Raw genomic sequence first — 24,546 nt, 5'->3', positions numbered from 1 at the left:
CAGATCTCTGTGTGGAGCTCCAGCTGCTTTCAGACTCCTTGTGGATACACAAATCTCACTGGATTATTACAATTAATGGCAAAAGGAATGTTTGGAAATGTAAACTGATATTTCCTACTTGCACACTAGAGCAAAAGATATAAATAACTGGCTTAAAACCATAATGTGCCAAAGACTTTTACAGAGTACTGTACATGTGTTATACCATACTTTATATATTTGACAATATTAGTGTTGTACAAAAAACATGTTAACACTTTAGAATAAGGTCTTATTTGGTAACATGAAATAACAATGATCAATACATTTGTTACAGTATTTGTTCATCTTTGTTAATGTTAGTTAATACAAATCCAGCTGTTCATTATTTGTTAATGTTAGTTCACATAGGATTTACTAATGTTAACTAATACAACATTTGATTTTAATAATGCATTAGTAAATTATGAAATTAACATTAACTAAAATAATGTTAGAGTTTTTTTTAAATTCTTAGTTCATGTTAACTAAAGTAGTTAACTAATGTAACCTTATTGTAAAGTTTTACCAAAAACACATTGTGTGAAAGCAAAACACATTTTAACTGAATAATAACCAAAATAGTTTATTATTATTATTTGTTTTAAAAAGTCAAGTAAACCATACATCAAGAATTTTTTCACAAAATTCAATTCAAACTCAAAGAAGTGTTGGTGATCAGAATGACAGAGAAAAGGCTCTGTAACTGAAGTTGGTGAACACATCAATTTGGTGACTGCTGCCCCCTACTGTCATAACCTGAAAGATGAATATTGGGTAAAGGTTACAATCTTTCCATTCACAAGTCTTAACTTTCACACACAGCCAGTAAAGAAAAAAATATATAGGTATTGCTACAATTTGTAGCACCTATAAAAATGGATACATCTGACAATGTGAATTACAGGTACACCTACCCTATGTTCAATGTTTTTGAGATTGAGAGCCAGTGTGTTGAGTGATGAAGGAGAGCAGGGAATCTGAGCTTTCACTGTACCTCCATGTAAACAGTGGGACACATTTGGACCCTCACCAACTGACATGATCTAAACACAACCACAACACGAGATATATATTTGTGACGGGCTGTGACTATATATACAGTATATGTATGTATGATTGTTTTTTTCCTCACCATGTCCTGGTAAAAGACAGCTTCTCTTTGACATCCAGGCAAAGGGAAGACAGAGGTGGGGGACATGGATCGGAGGTGCCATAAAGAGAGTGATGGGCCTCCACCACAGAGCTGAGAGGAAATAGATAAGATTTCATAATAATAGGGGCATTATTCCATTCCATCTTAAAATATATTGAGGGGCATTCCATGAGAGCAGAACACCATGCAGATAATAACTGATATTTAAAAACAAGCCTGTCTATTCATAAAAAAATGCAGATATACTGGACATGAGATAAACAAGAAAATATAACCTGAGACAATAGTTTAACTGTCCCTGCCAACCAATCATATGTCCATCTTACCATCCAATCAGAGTCTGTAGCAAGACAGCTAATCCACTTCCCAAACTGGGGGCGTGCGCATTCCTGACCCGCCATTCCAGAACAAAAATGAGAGATGGTGGAATTTCAGTGCTGTATTTTTTATTTTATGAGTCATGAATGCATTGTGTCAGCTTATTCGTTTATTCTTTCTAAGTAGGGGTGTCTTACCTCATATTTGAAAACTTCAATACAGTGAACTGGCCGATTTGTTCTTGAGTCTGGGGGAGGAAGTTTATACTCTTATTACAAAATGTTTCTCTATCCCAGGTTTCATTTTCACCAAAGATGATTAAGGGATATAGATACAGTGCTGTGTCATTCACTAACCCCATATCCTCACAGCACCATCCTCTCCACCAGAGAGTATCTCCCCTTCCCTTTCTTTAAAGCACAGGCAGTGGATGTAGTCAGTGTGGCCCTTCAGTACAGACTGCAGAACAAACAACACAAAGGGAAGGAAAATGAATGGCATCCAACTGTGTAATATATTTATTTAAAAAGCTGAACATGCAACAGTGTTTCCCAAGGATTTTACCCCCCGAAACTACAAGTGTCGCGGAACAAGCGTGTTACAGATACATTGTTTAACATTTTTGGAAATCAAAAGGCAGTCCAATTAATTGAAATCATGAAATTTAAACAATTATAAAATTTACGACATTTAAAATGGCCATTCTTGGCTGTAGTCTCATCTATTGACCTCAAGAATAAGCTGTCAATTTCTTCAGTTACTTCCTATGTCATTCTGGTTTTGCATTTGTCTGCAAAGTGACCAATTTTGTGGCATTTATTACATTCTCTCTCTTTAGCTGGGCATTTGTCTTTTGCATGCACATCTTCAACAGTTTTGCCTTCCATTTTCTTTTCTTCCTCCTGTTGCCTCGTGCGGTGTGTTTTTCCACTTACTTTTATAAGCCCTGATGTGCCAGCCTCGCTGTTCTGTTGATTCACTAGCTCAGAGTGCCTGGCAAAGTCAACTGCCTTTTTCTGAGAGAGGTCACTTGTCATTTGTAGCTTCAATGAAAGATAGATCTTTGTCTTAAATCCCTATGACTAATCCATATCTTACTTCCTCCTTCTCATGAAAGTCACAGTGAGCTGCAAGTTCATGCAGAATTTGATGGTCAAGGTCCTCTTCCTCGTCATCCTCCAAGACGAATGATTTCTCTGGGCCCATAGAATAAATCAATGCGCTGACCTGGACATCGGCTCTTAGTTAAACTTTGTTGCTACTCGGTACCTGGAGAAGCGTTGTTTTCAATCGGGCCAGTCCCTCGAGACAATGTGCCATGTCGGTTCACTTCTGACACCATGTGAAGTGTTGCTATCTTTGTATAATATATATTTACGAGGAGACAGTAGACTGTCTTTAGCTCGACTTAATTCCAACATGTCGTACCCTAACACACGTGAATCTGTTGTTTACTTCCAGTATATAACATACGTATACGTAGGTACTGATGTATGCTCAATCGCAGATCGTAACAGGTTTACGTGACATAAGATAAATACATCAAATATGGTCCCTGCAGTCTAACTGACCTTAAAGACGCCTGTCTCCATGTCCATGATGTGAATGTTATTGTCGCCGCCTCCAACTATCAAGCCGTTGTCCTGCAAAAAAATAACAGGGATCAAATTGCCAAACTATGCATATACATAAACAAATATATAAATGAACTTGTGGTAATGTAGTAACATAAATTAATGTTTTGTCAAACACTCTCGTTTAAACAGAACCGTTAACTACAATATATGATTACATAAAAAAGCTTGTATTAGGGATAAACAAAACAAATAGTTCAAGAACAAACCTTCGGGTTAATGATCATTGCATTGATCTCTGGAATTTCAAGACTAGTCCTGAATAGAATGAGACATTGAACGAACATTTGAGGTGATATTCACACAAAAATGAAAGTCATAAAACAAAATTAGCAGGCACTCTAGTCTTGAATGTATGAATTATACAATGTTAACTACATTAGTTAACATGACCTTACAATGAAAAATACTTTAAAACATTTCAGTTCATTTTAATGTCAACATTTACCAATACATTATTAAAATCAAAAGTTATCTGTTCATGTTATTTAATGGACCTGAGCTAAAAATGAACAATTGTTTTTTATTTATTAACTAATGTCAACAAAAATGAATAAATATTAAAAAAATTGTATTGCTCATTGTTAGTTAATATTTATTAATGCATTAACTATTGATAACTAACTGAACCTTATTGTAAAGTGTTAGCAGTATATGCAAATCAGAATGATAATCATTGACAGTCTCTCACTCATAATTGGGTTTCCTCGTCCATGCAGCTTTGGTGCTCTGCGGAGACATAAATAGAAGATGCGCTGAGGTATTTTCTGCAAATATTACTGTTTTTACAGTGTCCGTATCCATATGCACAAAGCAAAACTATAAAAGGGAATAAGCGTTTGTTTTTTTTTTTCAACTAAAAAAACAAAAAAATTAAAGACTCTTACTTTTTTGATGAGCTCTGCCCAACTCCAGGCACTGATCTCACCATTCCCAGCACTCAGAAGATGAGTGTCCGTGGAGAGTAGAGAGAACACTGGACCGTCATGAGCTGAAACAATTAAAAACCCTTTCACTTGTTAATATTGCAATATTATAAGGATCAAATATTCCCTGAACCATATACTCTAGGTAATGGTTGAGATTTAGATAATCTAGGGCACATGTAGTGAAGGTAAAAAATGATCCGTTATAAATAAAGTCTAACCAGTGAAGTTTAGGAAGGGCTTCTGACTCCCCTCTGATGCATCTGGACTCAGCGCAGCCGAGAGACTGTAAGAACAAGACTAGTTACTAAAAGAACACGTCAATAGGCATTCAAAATCAATACAATCACCGTATAACGTACATCAACAAACATATTGACTAACGCCACTTAAACTGCATGTTTAACCTCACCTGAACACTGCGATCTCTCCATAGTTATTGCCCGCTGCAAGGAAACGACCGCAGGGAGAGAAACTCTGCGAGAACACGGACATATGGAGGAGCTGGAGAGAGATTTTAAACATGTGTCACGAACACTGTTGACAATATCTTATAAACATATAGGTGCACAAATGTAATCGTCTGGATGTAAAACTGTGTGTGATACATTTGTGAAAACTGGTGGTGAGCATCAATGTACTACGATCTAGGCTGAAAGATGTTTCCTAGGCTACAGTTCGAGTGATTTAATAATTATCAAAGCTGGCTTCTTATTCAATAAATTTAATATGGTCCTGGTCGTATCACTTACTTCAACTGGACCCATCTTCCGGGAGTTCATTAAAGCAACTTGAAAATGCTCGTTTAATTTTCTATACAAAGACTTTTCGTATTACTAGTGCTGCTCATAGGTGCAGTTCGTTCAAAAAACGTCGCGTAAATATGACGCAATTTACAACAACCTCCAGACAGAGCAGCTACAACAGTTACCAAAAGCTGGTGGCTTTTTACCATGCTTTTTTATCGTCTATGTGGCTGGCACTTGATCTGGACTGAACGGACTGAGAGACGCTGGAGTGTTGTTGTATTATATGATAAGAATTGTTAATGTTTTTTTTTTTTTTTTAGCATTTAATAAAATAAAATGTTTATCAATCATCAAAATAAATGACCAAAAAAAAAAAAATGCTGGTTACCGTGGGATATGTATGTATAGGTAGCGGTTGATGTTGATGACCACAATTTAGTACTGTGGGAGGAAAATTACCATGTCAAATTTCATTTTAAGACTTTCTCCAATACTCATTTAATTTGACATCTGAACTGACTTTAAACAGCTATAATTCAATTGGTAGGTTGAATTTCTCAAAGCATAAAAATAAAGTCACACTTTAAAAACACTGATATGTTTATTTGAACATCTCCTATAATAACAATAACTCTAAAAAAGGTGTGAGATTGGGGCAGGGCCACCTCTTTATCTGAGAAAACCGACTGAAAGCATTCATTAAATTGGACACACCTTTAAAGAATATATTGCTGTGTATTTGGTATCCACTTCTCCTTCAGTCCCACAAACTAAAATTTCAGACAAGAATATTCTACTGCCATTTTATTATTCACAATTCTTTTTCCAACAAATAAACAAAGGAACAGACGCGGTCCACATATGCAGGAACAGAATATTGTCCATTCTGATCACCAAATTACATAAGTTTATCTACATTCAGAACAATGTAGCAGACAGAAAACCACTGAACATGTGTGATCCTGTGTGTATGTGTATGCATACAAATAGCATCTGTTGGCACAGAGCAATGGTTGATGACAGCTTCAGTGTCTCAGCTGGCCTCCTTGCATTAATTACAGCATAATAAAGATAAAAATAAATCCTCCCTTTTGGGATGAATTACAAATAACCAAGTTTCAATAGAACTTCCTCTAATAATGGTGAAAATATCACCATTACAACTAGTCACATTTCTAGTCTCATCCATGAGATACTGAGATGATCCAGTCCAGTGAGAGTCAGAAAGGAGAGTCCAGAAAAACAAAAGAAGTGAGCAATTATTCACTCATTTCCTCCGTCGACTGTCTGGAGATCTGCTTCTTGACTTCCTGCTTGCACTGTTGATGGAAAACAGATGTAGATCAATATTAGTAATAGCAACAGTTGAAAATTATAGTATGTGCTGAAATACATAGGATTGACCGTCAGAACTGACCGTCGAGAGGGTGGAGAATGTGCAGGTCTTCGTTGCCTCGCTGGAGGGGAGTAACTGAGTGACCTAGAGTCTCTCAATGAGTCTGCTGGCACTCTTTTGGGCCGTGGAGGACTGCATAGTTTAAAAAAAAAAAAAATTAAAACATTGCCCTGCTGGATCATGCTCATAAACTGAAAGTAAAGTCAATTTTGACTCCCTGTTGTTGACTCGAGGTGGAAAATCCATTATTCCTTTAGCAGAGCAATAAAACAACAATTAATAAAACAGGAAAAATATTCTACCTTTTCTTCTTTTCTTGCTCACTTTCTGATGAGGACGATGATGATGATGAAGCAGCTTTGCTTTTTGCCATCTTACCAGCATCTCTATTTGTACTTGCTTTAACACCCCTGGAAAAACAAACATTAAAATTAAGTTCCATCCATTAAACTGAACTACATAAACGCTGAATGACTATGAACTTACCCTTTTACTTTCTCTGTTTCAGTGTCTGAGCTGTCTGATGAAGAGGAGGAGGATGATGATGATGATGACGAGGATGATGATGATGAGGAAGATGAAGAACTTGAGCTGCTTCTCTGCTTCTTCTGTTGGCCAGAGCTCTCCTTCTCTGGTTTCCCGTTCACTGCAGTCTTTCCTTTCATTGATGGCTCGTGGTGCCGCTCATGGACAGACGACGGGGCCTGGCCTCTTAATCGGTCACCAGGTGGATCCCTGCTTTGTGATTGGTTGGTCGTTGGTGATCTAGAACGGGCAGCAAGTTCACGGGAGTGAGAGCGATGATGCGATTGATTAGAAGGGAGACGGGTCTCACGATGAGGGGAGGGAGATGGATGTTTGGAGTTCCTTTCTGGTTGCTTATTGCTTGTCCGTTCATCAATTTCCCTGGATCTCTTTTTATCTGCATCTGTTGACTTTAACCCCTTCGTCTGTCTTTGAGGAGAGGGTGAGGTTGAAGAGGTCGAACTGGATGATGAGGATGATGAAGATGAATGGCGAGGAGGAGTGGGATCCTTGGGCGGAGCCCTCCTTCTTTGTTCTTGCTCACGTTCTCTCTCTTTCTCCTGTTCACGCTGCCTCTCTCGCTCTCGATTCCTCCTCTCCTGCTCTCTCCCCCTTTCTCTTTCTCTTGACAGCGAACGACTATTTCTGCGCCGACGTACTGGAGAGGGTGAACGACGAAACCTAGGTGTAGAGAAAGAAAAGTTTTGTAATAACCGTACCTACAATATATTTTTGTTATTATAAACTTCATTTAAAACTCTGCTAATTACAGTGAAGCTCAAAAACTCCTAATGGATTCATCTAAATAATAATAAATACATTTTATATCAGTAAGTATTTCTTTTTGAAAGACTTTCATACTTTGTTACAGCGGTCATATCCGCATTACCCCCAGTTTCCGCCAGGTTTGATCTTGTACAGCAATAGTTACCATGGCGACAGACGTCGACAACTGGTTTATGCCCGTTATGCCTAGCAGGACGCTCATGCTGCTGTTGTTTTGTTCATACATTTTGGACCGCGTGAGTGTTGCATGTTACTTTATTGGACAGGTGAGCAAATGTACATAAAACTAATCAATGTTATTTAGTTCAACACGATGAAATGTTAGAATATGATCTGTATGCTATTCTTATGTTAATCTATCTTAACGGATTTAGTCTCATACAGCCAACAAACAACCCAACTAACATTTCTGAAGGATCATGTGACTAAGGAAGACTGAAGTAATGATGCTGAAAATCCAGCTTTGTCACAGGAATAAATAATTTCCCTCATAAATAAAATCAAAACAACTGCATAGAACTTACCTGTCTAAGTGTCAGAATTACAGTTGAGGCATTAACTTGCTCTAAATAGTGTATTCAGTTTAATAGTGTTTCAGGGAAATCTGTAAAAAGGGATATTGTTCATTCCAACTGCTTCTGAAGCTACCGAGAGGTCAAATACAGGATTATAACTACATGCATGTAAAGTTTCATGTCTCTTAGGGCAGTGTGGTTGCTCTCCCCACACTTTATAATTTGCATTCAATAAACCAAGATTTGTCTCACCAGGACTGTAGTGGAAGTATTGGAATTTCTCCTTGTAAAATGTGAAGCATGGTCATAGACCAAGTAGTATCCACTGCAAAAGGGCATATTTTACGGAATCACTGATTTCACATTTAAAAAAAAAAAAAAATCCTAATTATTAATACATTTATAGACTCTCAAATCAAGTTGTTGGGATTATTACTATTATGTGAATAAATAAAGGTACATTAATAATTTCTTAATTTGTGAAAAGTGCTTTCTCCTGTCACCATGATATAATGCAACAAGGATTGCTAAATTCAAAGTTCAACAGATTTTTCTAATAGACCGAGTCTGTGTAAAGATAAAATAATGATGCTGCCATCTTTCTAATGTCATTTTCTATAATTCAGCTCCATATAAAAATTGCCATTTTGAAATATGTCACACTGCAACATCACTCAACCCATTTCCATATTGCCTACTGCGACTACTTTACCGTGTTTTTTTTTTTTTTATTTTTTTTTTTTTAGAAAAGCTAAACATTAAATCTGACTAACCTGTAGGGAGGACTTTGTCTTCGAGGACTCCTGGATCTGGATCTGCTGCTCCTCATTCTCCTCTCCCTGGAACGATCTCGTTCCCTGTCTCCTGGCCTTGCTCTAAATCGGTCCCTTTCTCGTTCTCTGAGACGTTCTCGGCTGCGATCCCTTCTGAAAGGAGATGAGTTTCGTGGAGGGGACGGTCTTCTTGCTCCTCGTCTAGGACTGGGGGAACACGAACGTTGTGGGTCCTGGTACTGTCGTGGTGGGGTGCGTTTCGGTGAAGGCCGAGCTACTGTCTGTTTCACCTGTGACACGTCGTTCCTTTCTTTTCCCCTCTGAGACAAAGGCGACATGTCTTTCTTTCGGTCACTCTGTCGATCTCTTCCTCTGACAGGAGAGGGGCGTGACGACTCTCGTTCCATCTCTGACGGGGTGTATCGCTCGCCTCCACGATCTCTGCTCTGAGATTTGGGTTCTTCTGAAGGTGTGTACTTGTCCCGGCCTCTCTGAGGGGGGGAAGGAGGCGGGCTGGAACTCTCGGTGGGAGTGTACCTTTCTTTTCCACGGTCTTTAGTTCCTGTGGAGGGAGACGAGGAGTGTCCAGGTCTCCGGTCTCTCTCCACATCTAGTTGTCTCTTATCAATGTTGTCCCTTTTTGTCTGGGGCTCAGGAGGTGAGTTCTGTCTTTGTATGGCAGGGTACACCTTCTTGCCTTCATCACTCTCCCCATCCCTTCCTCGATTCTCCTTCTCTCTACGTGCAATAGCCAGAGCGATGACAGCGTTAGGAACCAACTTACTGGCTGTGCTGCTGCCTTTTAAACTTTTCTTTTTTCCATCATCCGAGGATGATGAGGATGAGGAGGAGGATGATGAGGATGATGATGAGGAGCTGTCACTATCACTCTCGCTGCTGCTGTCACTACTGCTGCTGCTGCTACTGCTACTACTACTTGCAGCTTTGTCTTTCTTGCCAGGCTTTTCCTTTTGAGTCTGTTTCTCCTTCTTTTGGTCTTGAGGACTCGTCTCCTGTCTCTTATCCTCTTCAATTTTCCTGTCTTTCTTGGCAACCTCTTGCTCACCTCCTTTGGAACCTCGTCTGTCCTCAGGTTGACAGCTAAAAGAGGACTTTCTGTCTGATCGGGACACCTCTTGGCTTCTGGTGCGGTTTCTCTCCTTTTCTCTGTCGCTCTCTCTGGCTTTTCTCAGAGCCTCTTCCTTCATCTCCTCCTCTCGTCTTCTGTCTTTGTCTCTCTGTTCTGCTCGCTCCTTCTCCAGTTCACGATCTCGTTCTTTTTGCCCTCCATTGGCGTAAGGTGAACGTTTAGCAGGAGACATGGAGTCATTAGATCGGTTTCGGTGTCGCTCCTTGCCTTTATCACTCTCCCGTCCTTGGTCATCCTTTCTACTAGACAGGACTATTTCTCTATCACTATTCCTCTGTCTGTCTCTTGCTCTGTCCCCATGGTTCTCCATTTCCCTGTCCCTCAGGGAAGCTTCCTTCTCTCCACTGTGTCCTCTTCTCGTTCTATCTTTACGTGGAGGAGACGGGGATGAGGATGAGTCATGTTTTCTTTGACCTTTGTTCTTTCTCCCATCGTCCCCTTGGTTCTTGTCTCTCTGCAGCTTAGGAGTCGGAGAGCGAGACGAAGAATCACGCCTTTTCCGCTGAGAGGGTTTCTGTCTCTCTTCGCTCCGTTGCCTTCGGTCTAGCTGCTGCTTACGTGGTGGAGATGGAGATGAGGAGTTGTGTCTTGTCTGAAGGGGTTTCACCCGCTCTTCACTTCGTGGTCGTCTATCCCGCCTTTGCTTTGGTGGAGGAGATGGCGATGAAGAGTTGTGTTGCTTTCTCTGAGGTTTTTCTTGCACTTGTTCTCTCTCAGGTTTTTGGCCTTTGTCTCTTCTGTTGTGCTCAGGTGTTCTTGAGCGTCTTGGTGATCTCTAAATTGAGGAAGATGGAATTAGAGAAATTCCAAAACCAATTTAAAAAAAATAAAATAAAAATCAACTGGTTTAAGGTTTGCCTGAACAACCACTTGATAAATCTGGCTCAAGGAAGGCCTAAATAACATCAAACATTTGCATGACAGGTTCTTGCTTTAAGTCTCTTGATGCATTTTTAAATGTTGGGCTATTTTTAACTTGACATACTATTTTAAAATAATTCTTATGGTGAAGTGCTCCAAAAAAACGATGCGACAATGGCCAAAGACATCATCTGAATGTGTTTGGCTGCAATTTAACACTGACATTGAGTGTAATAAAAGAAAAACAATATACACACACAAATTATAAATAAAATAAACCAATAATGTATAAACAAGTTTATGGTAAGGTAAGACCATATCTAAGAATTGAACTAGTTGAATTCACTAACCCAAGCGAAAGGAATAAATCATATTAAACAAATACTGAGTGCATATGCTTCTAAAGACTTCCAAAAGAACAAAATGAATTACCTCTCTGACTTCCATCCTCTTTGGACTTTCCTCAATACGGCCGCGTCGCCTCCTGTCAGGGGATCTTCCTTTCCTCCCCTCATCTGGACGAGAATCTGATTTATTCAGCTGCTTCCCTCTTTGGGGGGATTGGCTGAAAACAAAAAGCATGCATATATATATATATAAACATGAACATTCACTAATTAAGACCATTTTGATAAACTAGACTGCCTCAAATACTGAGCATGCATTTCATTTTTCATTTAATTTGCAATAAATCTATTTAAAGGCACACTGTATAATTTTGTTTACCACAAGAGGTTGTTTATTCAAAACATAGGCGTAGCTCACCTCTACAGCCGGTGGAGAATACCACGGGACTCAGGCAGAAATCATATTCATGGATGACCGGTATTAAAGATTTATTAACATTACGAAAGCAGTTGGAGTCGAACGAGGATTGCTGGAGCGATCGGTAAAGAGAGAAACATGACACAGCTCGACAGCAATGGAGCTTTTATAATGCCACAGACCACTTCTGCTTCTTCCGGTCATGTGTATGCGTTTCTCTCGTTAGCAATCGCTCCAGCGGCCTCGTTCGACTCCGACTGCTTTAGTATTGTTAATAAATCATGATTCTATAAAATCAAGGCGTCATCAAGCTACGCCTATGTTTTGAATAAACAACCTCTAGTCGTAAAAAATTACAAAATTAGGCATGGTAAAAATGGCACTCGCTGTAAATCAAGAACACGAGATTTAAACAAAAAGACTAACGGTGTTGAGCTGTCTTAACAATGATTAGTTTTTTGATGATGAATGCATCCAAACAGTTGCTCACTTGTCTAATAAAACACAAAATATTAAAGCATCTTTAGTGTTTCAAACCAGAAATCGAGAGTGTGCGCGTGTATGTCATATATAGGTGATGCACGGACATGGTCCGTGTCCTGGATAAAACTGCTTACTTCTCTGGCTCTAAACATTTTTAGAAACATTTGGGATAGCGCAAGTACACAAATCAACAAATATGTCTAATATATATAGCCTTTAATGGGGGAAAAGTTTGGGAAAAGGTTTTACAAATGCTATATGAAAAAAAATAAAAGGCAACTCAATGTAAAGAGTTATCCCTTAGTACACACTATAAAATGACAAAAAAAATAGTCATGTCACATAGTGTGCACATGGCCTTATTTAGTGTCAGGTTACCTGCGAGCTGGGCTGGAAGATACACTCTGTTGTTTTCGGCTCTTATTGGGAGGAGCCTCATTATCACTCCTTTTTCTTTTTCTTTTGGATGTTTCCCTTTCATCTGACGAACTACTGCAAGTTACATTATAACAATTAAACGTGAATAAAGAACGTGCCATCTGTTCACATGTAACTTCAAGCAATGAGGAGTAAACCTACCTCTCAGTGTCACTCTTCACTGACCCCTCCCTAAAAGCAAAGATTTTTGTTATTTGAGCAATAAAAATAAAATTTTACCGTGTCCACACCGGACGCGACAAAGCGACCATATTAAATCCATTTGCTCTGTGTTCAGATGTAGCGTAAGTGCTTGGAGTATGTCAAAAACAGACTAGGCATTAGAATTTGTTGTGTAAAGTTGCGCTGTGTCCAGTGTAGGAAATATCTCAAATGATTATAACAGATACTATTTGCTTTAGTTGCGTCGCTCACGTCTGGTGTAGACATGGTGTTAGGGGAGAGTGGGGCAAGATGTGTCAGTGGGTAAGCCGTGTCACCACCTTTATTTAACTAACATTGAAAATTTGTCACTGAACATAAATCATAAACATTTTATTCCTATAAGCTATAATTGACATGTAAAAATAAATCACATCTCAAAATAAATGTATCCAGGTCTACAAATATTTATAAAAAAAATATTACAGTATGTTTGTATTATTACCACAAAAACCTTCTCCTGGCTAATTTATGAATAACGTGCAGCAAATTAAGACTTGAGAACAGTTTCCCACATTCATATATTTAATATAAAATCTGAAATTAATTTTTAATATTTCATACTGACTCAATTAAATAATGCCATAAAATAAACATAGGTGTATTAATTCATTTGAGCCAATTTCTTCTTGCCTAGAGGGCAACAGAAGAATAATCAACAGCATACTGTAAGGGAACTAAATTAAAAGCATTAAATGAAACCTTTTCTTTTTCTTCCTCTTGTCCTTTTTCTTCTCTCGCCGAGGGGAAGGTGAGGGGCTCTCAGAGCTAAGAGTGAAAAATGATTCATAATTATTCTCTTCATAACTTATGTTAAGCATTCCAAATTCCTCCTTCATTCTCCAGTTTACCTATCTCTGCCTTTGATTTTCTTTTTCTTCTTCTTCCGGCTCTTTTTTCGCTCAGTAGATGAATCTGAATCATCAGACTCAACAATCCTGAAAGAAAAAGGTGAGAAACATACAGAACAGTAAGCACTTAGATACTTAGGCTTTGACTTCTAAAATTAAAGTGCATCTTCATAGAACATCAAGCTATTTTATCTCAAAAGATAAAGTACTCACTGGTACTTCTGCTGCTGTTTCTCTCTTTCCAGCCTCTCCTGCTCCCTCTTTTCCTTCTCTCGCTCCTTCCGGTCAGGATGAAAGGATGAGCCATCAACGTAGTCAGAGCTAATACCGAACGCTTCTCTCAAACGGTCATTTTTTTGCTGGTTAGCAGCTGCCAGAGCATGCGTCTCAGTCACACTGTTAAAGAGTCCAAAATATGGATGAAAAAACAAGTAGCAGTGCACAGAAAAAGCCCAAAATAAAAATCGAAATGTCCGTTTGAATGGCCCGAAGTAATACTCACACTGGTTTCTCTGTTGGAAGAGGTGCAGGTTCTTCTCTTTCTTGTAGCATCAAACGAAAGGTGTTGACTTTCTCTTCGATCTCCTCAGCAGAATACCTGCCACATAAGAAGAACTGGTCAGAGGTCACTCTTAAGATCTCTTTGCTCTTTAAGAATGATCATGACAAAAACATGTTTTTTTGAAAAGTCTTTTATGCTCACCAAGGATACATTTATTTGTTAAAAAAGCAGAAAACAGAAATATTGTGAAATGTTATTATAATTAAAAACAACTATTCTTATATATTTTAAAATGTAATTTATTCCTGTGATGGCAAAGCTGAGTTTTCAGTCAGACGATCTTTCAGATATCACTCTAATACTCTGATTTGGTATTTCGTACAGAAACTTTTACCGTTTAAGTTCAATTTTTTTAAATTTTTTGTTGTGACTGACATGTTCCTTGATTTAAATTTGATACTGAAAGTTCAGAAGCCACTGGGAGGAAATACACCGGCTACATTCTCAACGTGCAAATCATTAACAAAAAATCGTATGAAAAATTCTCTTCAGATTAGGATCTCATCTTACCCCTGCTCCTCCATCATGTCCTGCAGCTCGGCACATTTCACCTCCAGCTGTCTCTTCCTCTGATGCTCTAGGATTTCAGCATTAGGTTGTCTGTTCAGCTGGCTCTCCAGTCTCTCTCTGTCTTTCTCATCCCGTTCTCCTCCGCGCTCATCCCTGTTCCTCTTCACGCGTACGCTGGAGAGATTCCGCTGAACGTAGCCGTTCGTGCCACTGCCTCGCGGCGTGGTCAGCCCGATACCATTATACATCTCTGCTCTGAGAAAATGAGAACTTGTCAGTGAACTAAAAAAAACTTTTTGTTTTTATTTTGCCTTGAATAAAAGCATTTGATACATTAATAATGTATATAAATGAGTGCTGCTGGGAGACGCCTTCTGCATTTGTGGAAGCCATAACACAAATTATACATATGCTTATTGCTAAAAAAAACTATATATAAAACAGATTAATGAATAAAACAGCTTTAACCATGAAAATATTGTGATTGATCTTGATTTCATTTTAGGAGTAGCACAACTTAAAGCATGCAAATACTAAATAGAGAGGAAACTTAAGTTTTAGTTTCTGTTTACAAACTAAACACAATGCAACAAAAACAGAAATGACAAAAGGAACAAACTAAGACACTGCCTTGATATAGCAAGTCTTGAGTTGATTTATCCATTTAACCCTCAGAGACCCAAGCAGAACTGCAATGGTTACATGAAGCAATTGAATAATACCAGAACAGGAGCAGACACTCTGAAATGCATCACAAAAAACAAACGTTTTGGAGGGGATAAAGTTGCATACTCTGTCAGCTGACACAATTCTAGGAACAAATTCTATTCTATTTACAAAGTAAGTTGACATGTAAAACCTTTTATTTTATTCCTATGTATCTACTCACTGGACATTTTTCAACATACATAAAGAGACCATGTTCTTAGCAAAAATAATGCTGAGTATTCAGGTTAAAAGGTTTACACACAATGGAATCTATGAATTGTACACATTATTCCTAAGTTTAGTTTTGTCAGCATTTAATATTAAAAGTTTTTTGTTTTTTTTTTACTTTTCACGACTGCATTCTTACTGTTTGATATTGAATATTATTTAAAATTTTGTAACGTTTTTCCAAATTATAACCGAAGCCAATTTTTCCTAAACAAAGGGTTTTGTGTTTTATTTTTTTACAACTAACTTTAATGGCTTTCTACAGACAGAAGACATGTAAAAAAAATGCATATGAATGCTTGTGTCTCTGAGGGTTAATGTGCTGCCAAAAAAATAGACAGATTCAGCACGTTGTCTAAGACATGGCCGGGGGAAAAAAATCTTAATTAGGCTCATGAAACCACACGAGTATGGAAAGTAAAGCAGTACGTTTCAATATATACTATAAGCAAGACAACCAAAATGTTACTTGTAGTTTATTTACAGAGACTTGTGCTGTGGTGTGTTCTAGTTACACAATTGATAAAATAATGTTGAAACGTGCTCAAAGTTATGACAATGAATCACAATAAGCCTCCCAAGAGAGCATTAAAGTCGTGTTAAACGCTCCAAATATCCGAAATTATGCTCTACAAGCTGTCTAGGTAGGCTGCTCATTTTATTTTAACAGAGAGATGTATCGCGATTATGAGATGAAGAACAGTCTTAAACCAACAGCAGGCCAAGGCCTCCTGTAACTTACTGCTAATACTTCCTTCACACCGCTGGCCGCTGATTCACTTTCACTTGTACTGTTTATATTGTTACACATGCTAAATACCACAAGTGTTAACTTGTATAACAGAATTTTGGGTTGTTTTGTTTCTAACTGTGTCTTTGGGCTAACAGGAGGACCACTTACAGTACAGCATGCTAACTGGCCATTAAGCTTTTGGTACGTGTGCGCTACGTACCTCTGTGATTCCGCTCAGGGAGAGAACAAAAGTAGAACCTTTATAGACCAAAGACCGAGCAAATGTGGCACTGCTAGCGGATTCCCAACGATTCTATATCAGATAATCTTCGTAAAAATAAAAACGATGTACGCAACGTTGGATAGAATGAACAGGTAACGCTCATTTGGACGTCATCGTGTCGACCTCGCGAGAAATTTCGGGGAATGACTATCGACTACATTTCCCACAATTCCATTCACTTCTTCTTCTTCTTCTTCTTCTTCTTCTTCTTCTTCTTCTTCTTCTTCTTCTTCTTCTTCTTCTTCTTCTTCTTCTTCTTCTTCATGCATTACTGCCATCATCAGGTAGTTTGAAACAGAAACACTTCCTTTAGTTTCTTAACATTTCTCCCCCCCCCCCCCCGCCTCCAGTTTGAACCCCAACTCCCACTTTCCATCCTAACCTTATTTAAGCCTCAGATTAACTTTCCCTGTACTATTTCTCACACAATCCCGTTGGATGCTTAGATATTAAATATAGGCTAATGTTTCATTCAAACATCTATGTCGCATTTTTAGTCTAGTAACTTCCTCCCTTATTTCTCCCTCTTTTTCTACCTTTTCTACCACTTTATTTTGCATTGCATCTAAGTTTCCCATTGATCTCATTATCCCAATATTGTTGACACTTTTTAATCACTTTCTCTTTTATTACTGATGTTATTTCTTTTATACGTGTATAAGAAAGAACAGTAAGCCCCCCCCCCCCATTCATCTCAGTAGGAGCATCCGTTCGACCCCATGAATGCATGTGTGACCCCTGATCACAGTTTGCTGTCTAAATAACCTCATGCCACTCAAAATAGGCCATGAAGAAGTGAAAAACATGTTTGAGGAGGAAGGAATGTATTATAAAACATCATATTAGAATGATTTCTGAAGGATCATGGGACACTGAACTTCAAGACTGGAGTATAATGCTTAACATTCAGCTTTGCCAGCAATAAATGAAATTAAATTGAAACATATGTTTTTTTAAAAAAAAGTGGTATCATTTCTGCAATTATGCTGTGGTGTAGGACCCCCTGGTAAGAAAAAAATTGTGTTGTGATAAAAATTGACAGGATGTTTATGAGCTATGTTGCAATAGAATGAAGAATGGGCATTAATTGCCATAAATAAATAAACCAGGCATGTTGTGGATCCTCAAGATGTCTGTTCATCAGGACTTCCCTTTACCCTATACGTATATTCTCAGAGTTGACAAAACATGGAATCACCAGCATGTTTCCTGATTCACTGTTTTTTTTTTTTATTACAGTGCAAGCAAACCAACATAACCCCAGCACAAACATCAGTAAAGTAACAAAGACATGCCTTTATCTAGTTTATGAAACCAAATATACAACGCTAATCTGTATATTATATCTTCTGCAGCCATACTGCGATTTGCATTGCCTTATTGTGAAGTGTTTAGCTCTGGTTCTCATTGAACTCCAGCCCCTGGTTGAAGGAGTACTCTGCCTTATGGTGCATTATCAGTTTGTTTTTGGCGAAGTAGAAGCTGTCTGACCGCGTCTCAAAAGGGTGGCTGATCATCTCCGCAACTAAAAAAAAAACAGAACATAGTTAGCATTGTCCACTTACATACGCACCATGAGTTTGTGTGCAAATGCATTATATCATGTTTGTGTGTTCCTCACTGGTGTGTGAATCCAGGTCTGGTAAGCAGTAGATGTGTTCACAGGTGTTTCTGCTGTGTGGGATACAGAAACCGATCTCAAAGTCAAACGTCTTCAGCAGTAGATCCCTGAAGTAATGCCTCTCAATCAGCCGAAATTTGTTCACCGTCTTACCACCCACGGTAAACTCGAGTCTGTTCAGAAGAGAGAGAAACTGCATTGCAAACAAACTATTTTTATAGTTATTGATTCTGATTCAGTATTTAGATCTGCTAAAGGCCCATATAGCAATCATATTAAAAATAAGACGTACGTGGCTCCAATATTCCTAAGATTTAGAAAAGATGGACTGAAATGATACTGAATGAAACGGCCTGCATCCAGCTCTATGACATCCTTTATTTCTGTGAAGAAGAAGAAGAAGAGGAAGTAGAAGTTTTATTTACACAGTGCCTTTCCACAAGCTAAAGATTGCTTAATAGAGGAATACATTGATGCACATTCAAAGGAAACAATACACAAATACACAAACACACAGAACACAATTTTGTAATTGTACACACAGAGTACAATTTATCAAAAATACATTTCACACAAGTTTCAAGTTTCAGATTTTAAGCTGAAACTTGAAAATGAATAGAGAAGGGGGCAGTGGGTTTCATGGCTTGAGAGCGGTAAGACAAAATTATCTTCCAAGGTCCACCTAAAGTTGACAGTCGACAAATTTAGGAATGTACAAAAGGCCAATTTCAGATGACCCAAGAGACCCAGTGGGCAGGTATTAAGTCAGAGAGGAAGAGAGGCACATTTAAGCCTTAAATGTTAGCAGGAGCATCTTAAAACGAAAGCGTGAAGCAATAAGAAGTGAATAATGTGAGTATTTCATCTGGTCAAGGTAAGGTCACTTTTTTGACATAGTGCAACCTTCTAGTGTGCTTATTTTGGTAAGCCAATAAACAAGGCATTGCACTAATCCAGACGTGAAGTAATAATGTACCAAGGGTTCTGCATCAGCCAGAGTGAGAGAGGAACAATATCGTCCAGGTGATAAAAACAATTGCAGCAATATGGGAACCGAATAAAAAAGAAGAGTCAAATAAACCCCATCTAAGAGTCAAATAACCCCATCTATGTCAAAATACAGATTCATTCTTTTGACTGGTGTAGTGAAGCCAATCAGCATTATTTAAAACTATTCAAATAGACACGTTTGGCACCTCATTAGCATAAACAGTTCAATCTCAATCAAAATCCGAGACATCATACTTGGCCAAGTTATTTGTCTTTAAAAAATCACACAGCCCAACATACCTGTTGGACAGTGTCTCTTAATGTCCACAATGACTGATCCACCTTCCAGGTCTCTTATTTTAAAGCGTGAGAAGCTAATATTGTAGACATTGTCTTCTAGGGAGCACAGGTAATCTGCACACAAAACCAATAATAGTTAAGAAAAGAAAACTATTGTGCAGTAAAACAAACAAAACCACAAATAAGCTGCTTTGTTTGCGTCGTCCTCACCGTCTGTGTATCCTGGTAGTCTGAGGACATACTGAGGGGTCACAGGGTCACCTGGCTTCCAGTCCAGCAGCGCCTCCTCTTTAGCTGCAAGACCTTCTCCTGAAATAAACCCATTCCAGTCCACCACATCCCTCTTATCCCCTCTGCCCTGCATTTCAGCTGTTTCCTCCTCCTCTTCAGCTTCATCTTCCTCTAGTTCACTGTCCTCGCCTCTCTCAGAGGACAGTTCCTGCTCCATTTCTTCCTCACTCTGTGTTACTTCTTTGACAACCTCACTGTCCATCTAGAAATCTTTGACAAATTTTCCTCGAGTGTTTCTGTCAGGTTAACTAACACATCTGTTGTCAGGCACACTCTGTGATTACCCTCTGCTCTTCTCTCATAAACTGTCTCAGTGACTCAAACAGATTAAGGCTATCTCAAACAGCTAATCCAAGCCAATCCTCAATTAAACACGGACACAGCAAATATGGCATCAATGAAAGGACAAAAAGGAACAGATAGAATTGAATGTAGATGTGCAGTAGAATTAAGATATGGAGGATAGTGAGTGGATATAGAGAAAGAGATGACCAGGACTGATGTGTATAGACACAGACAACGGAAAAGTGGTGATGTGATATTGATCTCACACAGCTATCTACAGTCATGTGAGGTAAATAGAACACATTACGTATAACACCGTGTCATGGTTTAGCAAAAATAACTAAAAAAAAAATAGTGCACCCTATGATTTAATTGCTTGTAGAAACACCTTTAGCAGCAATAACTTAAAGTAATCATTTTCTGTATGATAGTATCAGTCTTTCGCATCATTGTGGAGGAATTTTGGTCAGCTTTTCTTTAAAATGTTGCTTTTGTACATTGAGGTTTGTGGGCATCTGTTTATGCACAGCTCTCTTAACGTACCTCTGGTTGAGGTCTGGACTTTAACTGGGCCAGTGCAAGACTTTGATTCATTTCTTCTTCAGCCATTCTAGTTGCTGGGGTGCTTGGGATCATTGTCTTGTTGCATGACCCAATTTCAGCCAAGCTTTAGCTGTCGGACAGATGACTTCATATTTGACTCTAGAACAGATTATTAAGATGGTATTAAGATGCGGTTTGGTTGATGGGATCACAAGTAGACTAGGGAGAGAACATACCCATTTTACACCTGGTATTTTAACCCATTTTATATTTCATAATATAATATTTATTACTCTATGTTTTTATAAAATGAATGAAGCCTTGGTAAAAATAAGAGAAAAAAAAAATCTTACTGAACCTAAACATTTGTATGGTAGTGTATGTCTGTATATCAAAGGCTGTGCATCCAATTCAAATGTACTTTATTTTGGAACAACTTCACCTGCAACTTTGAACAGGCTAGTCAAAATAGGTAGATATCATCATGGAAAGCCGGTATAATGCCATATGTAACATAATAACACCATGGAAAATGTACAAATAAAAGAAATCTACCAAGAAAATATGACCTGGACAGTCTAAATTGCAAGTCGATCTAAATTTAATGTTGTCTAGGCTAGACTACATTAAATTTAGATCAACTTGCAATAAACGTGTTTCTTTTGTGTGTGTGTGTGTGTGTATTACTGGCTTTGTGTAATATTAATATATATATTAATGCTAGATATTTATCAATATATTGACGTACAATTATTTTTAGTCTTTCAGAAAAAAAAAATTATTGGTTCCTCCCACTGCACATTTTGTTTGTGTCCTTCAGCGGACACACCCAATTCAAGTCTTGCAGTCTCTACTAATGAGCTGTTGGGTTGAATCCGTTGTGCTAGGTGGGGGACACACACAAAATGTGCCGTGGTGGGGCGTACAGGTTTGAGAAGCACTGGTGTTCAGGACAAAACTCTAGTGACATCTATGTCATCTCATCAAAACAGTACTGTGGTGACGAGTGGGCGTCCTCATTAGAGGGATGTGCAGTTGATCAATCTGAATGTAATATGAGTCAACAGGATGTGTTCAAATATCTGCTCTTTATTTGCTTCCACAGCAGCACTGATGGAGGGAAGAGGTGGAGCCACTCAACCACATCCTCTTCAGCACAACCTCTCACCTCATCCCACTGTTGGCATGGTGATCAAACTGTCATTTCCTCGCGTCACTTCGAAGAGTTTCAGCGAGGGGAGAGAAGTATCCCAGAAGGCACCACTGCGCAAACGAAGAAATCACAGTGCATCAGGAAGAGACAACGTGATGAGTTCTTAACATCAGGTAGAGTTTGTTTGTTTCTGTCAGTTGATTAAACCTAAACGAGAAGTAATACAGACATATCTTGCTTTCGATTTCTCGTCTGTTTTTAGTGTATACAAATGCGCAGTGTGGATTTTATGCTGCTTCGTGACGTTGTGTGTTTGTTGTAGGCCTGGAGTGTTTATAGTCAGGCAAGTCAGAATCAAATTAACTGTGTTTTTTGGCAGTAGCTATCAGTATTAGAAATTCACAGGGAAAAATGGCAACATTTCAAACATTACAAAGTTGACGGAGTTTAGATTGCCGGGAAACACGACTTATTTTTGCTCTGACTGGCACACCAACATGCTGATCTAACAAAACCTAAAACCAATAGAATTTGGTGCGTGTTGTTTTTTTGGGTAAGTATATTTAATACTTACATTTATGTATATTTAATTAAATTAAAGTATATTTAATTAAAAATAATTAAATATACTGCAGAGGCAGTATATTTAATAATTTTTTTATAGTGATTACAAAAATAAGTAAATTAATTAACAGTGTTACACAATTCTACGAAGCCTCTAACTGCATCAATTATGTGGTAACACTTTAAAATAAGGTCCAACTTATGAATAACTAACTAACTAACAATACTATCTTATATTTATTAAAATATATATGCATACTCATACTACTGTTAAAAATGTTGGGGTCAGATATTAATTAAGACTTTTTTCATCAAGGATGCATTAAATTGATCAAAAGTAAAAGTAAAAACATTTTTTAACGTTGCCGAAGATTTCTATTTTAAATAAATGCCGTTATTTCAACTTTCTATTCATTAAAGAATCCTGAAGAAAATATATTTCACCAAAAATATTAAGCAGCAACTGTTTTCAACATTGGTAATAAGAAATGTTTCTTGAGCACCAAATCAGCATGATAAAATGATATTCATATTTGTTAACTACAAACATTTAAACCAATGTTCATTGTAAGTTCATGGTACTAATGTATAATGCACTGAACTTTATTGTAAGTGAATTCATTTTATTTTCAAATGTTTTCCCATTATGGCTGAACTCATATCGTCTCGATCTTTTACAGAAGTCACAATGGAGATGACTTTACTGTCCATCACAGTGTGGTTCACTCACTTCCTCATCGCCTCAGCTCTTTATTTCAACACACTGCCAACAAACACCATAACTGACAGCACTGAAACCACCCAAGTAACGCAAGCAACAACAAAATCAAGACAAGAACCCAAGATCCTAATACATACAACAACTTTCTCGCCTCTGACCACAAAAGCACAGGAAAGCACAACAAATTTACCCAGTGAAGTGCATACACAGCCAAATACAACCCCAAATGTGGCGTCCACACAGGAAACAACATCCCTGCATCAATACAACAGCAGTACTCCATCTCAAGGCATGATGGATGATGGCATAGGCATTAGCAATGCTAGCAGTGTTGCAATGAGCCACACAAATACAAGTCATACAACAGTTTCCACTAACTTTGCAAGAGTGACGCCTCAAAATAATGAAACAGTAACAATGTCAAGTGCGAGTTACACTGATGACGGACGAACAGTTCAGACTGTAGACACCTTATCAGACCTGCTCAGCAGTGTCTCAACAGTTCCCTGGAAAGACCGGACAGAGAAAGAGGGTGACAGAACAAAAGCAGATGAAGGAAATTATGAAACGAACTCCACCCAGGCCACATTTGCTAATACGAATGAGTCGAGAGGAACTCTGAGCACTGAGGGAAGTTACAGCATCACAAGTGAACACAGAGAGGAACCTTACAACACAACAGCAGATACAATTGGTGAAAGTACGGCAACAGCGAGAAACGATTGGTCAACATCACAAAGCACAGACATTCCCATGATCACACCGGCTTCCTCAACAGCACGAGACCCAACGGTTACAGATGGACCTGAATATCACACCTCGATAGGTGGTGTAAATCACTCAATGACACAGCAGCATATAAACAGTTTCACAAACTCTACTGCACACACAGGAAGAGAAAACATTACAGGAACAGACACACCCGGTGGTACCACCACCTATAACAACAACTCTATCATAACAGGTGTCCTAACCGATGCCACAAACAAAACTGACACAGAAAGCAAAGCTTGGCATAAATGTTTGAACCCAAACCCCAAATCTCGTCAATTCACACTGATGTGCTTCATCACATTGTGGACTTTAGCAATGATTGCTACCATATTCCTAGGAATAACCATCTTCCTGTGGGTGCGTCTGTCTGTCTCTAAAAAGAAGAGGAAGCAGAGGGAGAAGGGAGGCCAGACGTGCGAGAAAGAGAGCCTTTGGGCCGACCCCAAAGCATCGGTGCAGGAGAGAGTGGAGTTCTGGTATGTCAATGGATCCACAATGGAGGCGGACAGAAAGCAGAAAGACAGAAAGAGGCAGGAGAGGATGAAGAGAAGAGGACAGGAACAGGATAGGAAGGAGAATGGGCTGTGGATTCAGCCTAAAGTGACTGTGGATGACATAACAGAGTTCTGGTACGCAAACAGGCGCATGAAGGAGGAGAGGGTGCCGGACACTGACACGTAGTTATCAACTTTTGAAAGACACCACCAGAAACAGATGGTACAGGCTTCTGCCAAA

General features: G+C 38.5%; 4 protein-coding genes across 5 annotated transcripts; 1 reads left to right on the top strand and 3 right to left on the bottom strand.

Annotated features, from left to right (window-relative positions):
- Positions 1–588: 588 nt before the first annotated feature.
- On the bottom strand, positions 589–4,964 carry thoc6 (THO complex 6). Its single transcript, XM_039686875.2, has 13 exons — positions 4,805–4,964; positions 4,465–4,556; positions 4,274–4,338; positions 4,014–4,117; positions 3,818–3,855; positions 3,336–3,384; positions 3,064–3,135; positions 1,849–1,951; positions 1,690–1,739; positions 1,501–1,563; positions 1,154–1,264; positions 936–1,064; positions 589–777 (listed from the first exon to the last, which is right to left on the bottom strand). Exons 1-13 carry the CDS (start codon positions 4,832–4,834, stop codon positions 697–699), a joined length of 987 nt encoding a protein of 328 aa, XP_039542809.1. The 5' UTR covers positions 4,835–4,964; the 3' UTR covers positions 589–696.
- A 626-nt stretch (positions 4,965–5,590) lies between these two features.
- Positions 5,591–16,724, bottom strand: srrm2 (serine/arginine repetitive matrix 2). Of its 2 annotated transcripts, none has more exons than XM_039686851.2 (14): positions 16,507–16,724; positions 14,618–14,872; positions 14,048–14,143; positions 13,759–13,941; positions 13,546–13,632; positions 13,397–13,462; positions 12,635–12,664; positions 12,434–12,547; positions 11,240–11,372; positions 8,797–10,721; positions 6,684–7,403; positions 6,500–6,607; positions 6,219–6,329; positions 5,591–6,120 (listed from the first exon to the last, which is right to left on the bottom strand). In XM_039686851.2, exons 2-14 carry the CDS (start codon positions 14,863–14,865, stop codon positions 6,069–6,071), a joined length of 3,873 nt encoding a protein of 1,290 aa, XP_039542785.2. In that variant the 5' UTR covers positions 14,866–14,872; positions 16,507–16,724; the 3' UTR covers positions 5,591–6,068. The 2 variants fall into 2 exon arrangements, with proteins under 2 accessions (XP_039542785.2, XP_039542786.2); XM_039686852.2 differs by having other exon boundaries at positions 14,618–14,867.
- A 1,054-nt stretch (positions 16,725–17,778) lies between these two features.
- unc119c (unc-119 lipid binding chaperone c) lies at positions 17,779–20,284 on the bottom strand. Its single transcript, XM_039686885.2, has 5 exons — positions 19,691–20,284; positions 19,481–19,594; positions 18,483–18,573; positions 18,191–18,363; positions 17,779–18,094 (listed from the first exon to the last, which is right to left on the bottom strand). The coding sequence occupies exons 1-5, from the start codon at positions 19,971–19,973 to the stop codon at positions 17,961–17,963; spliced, it is 795 nt and encodes a 264-aa protein (XP_039542819.2). The 5' UTR covers positions 19,974–20,284; the 3' UTR covers positions 17,779–17,960.
- Positions 20,285–21,508: 1,224 nt separating this feature from the next.
- On the top strand, positions 21,509–24,533 carry LOC120489767 (uncharacterized). Its single transcript, XM_039686862.2, has 2 exons — positions 21,509–21,925; positions 22,997–24,533. Exons 1-2 carry the CDS (start codon positions 21,655–21,657, stop codon positions 24,490–24,492), a joined length of 1,767 nt encoding a protein of 588 aa, XP_039542796.2. The 5' UTR covers positions 21,509–21,654; the 3' UTR covers positions 24,493–24,533.
- Positions 24,534–24,546: the final 13 nt, after the last annotated feature.

Source organism: Pimephales promelas, chromosome 3, assembly GCF_988280905.1.
Source record: "Pimephales promelas chromosome 3, fPimPro1.hap1.1, whole genome shotgun sequence".
NCBI classification, from domain to species: domain Eukaryota; kingdom Metazoa; phylum Chordata; class Actinopteri; order Cypriniformes; family Leuciscidae; genus Pimephales; species Pimephales promelas.
Note: the sequence above shows the minus strand (reverse complement) of the source record. Positions and strands in the feature narration are given on the sequence as shown.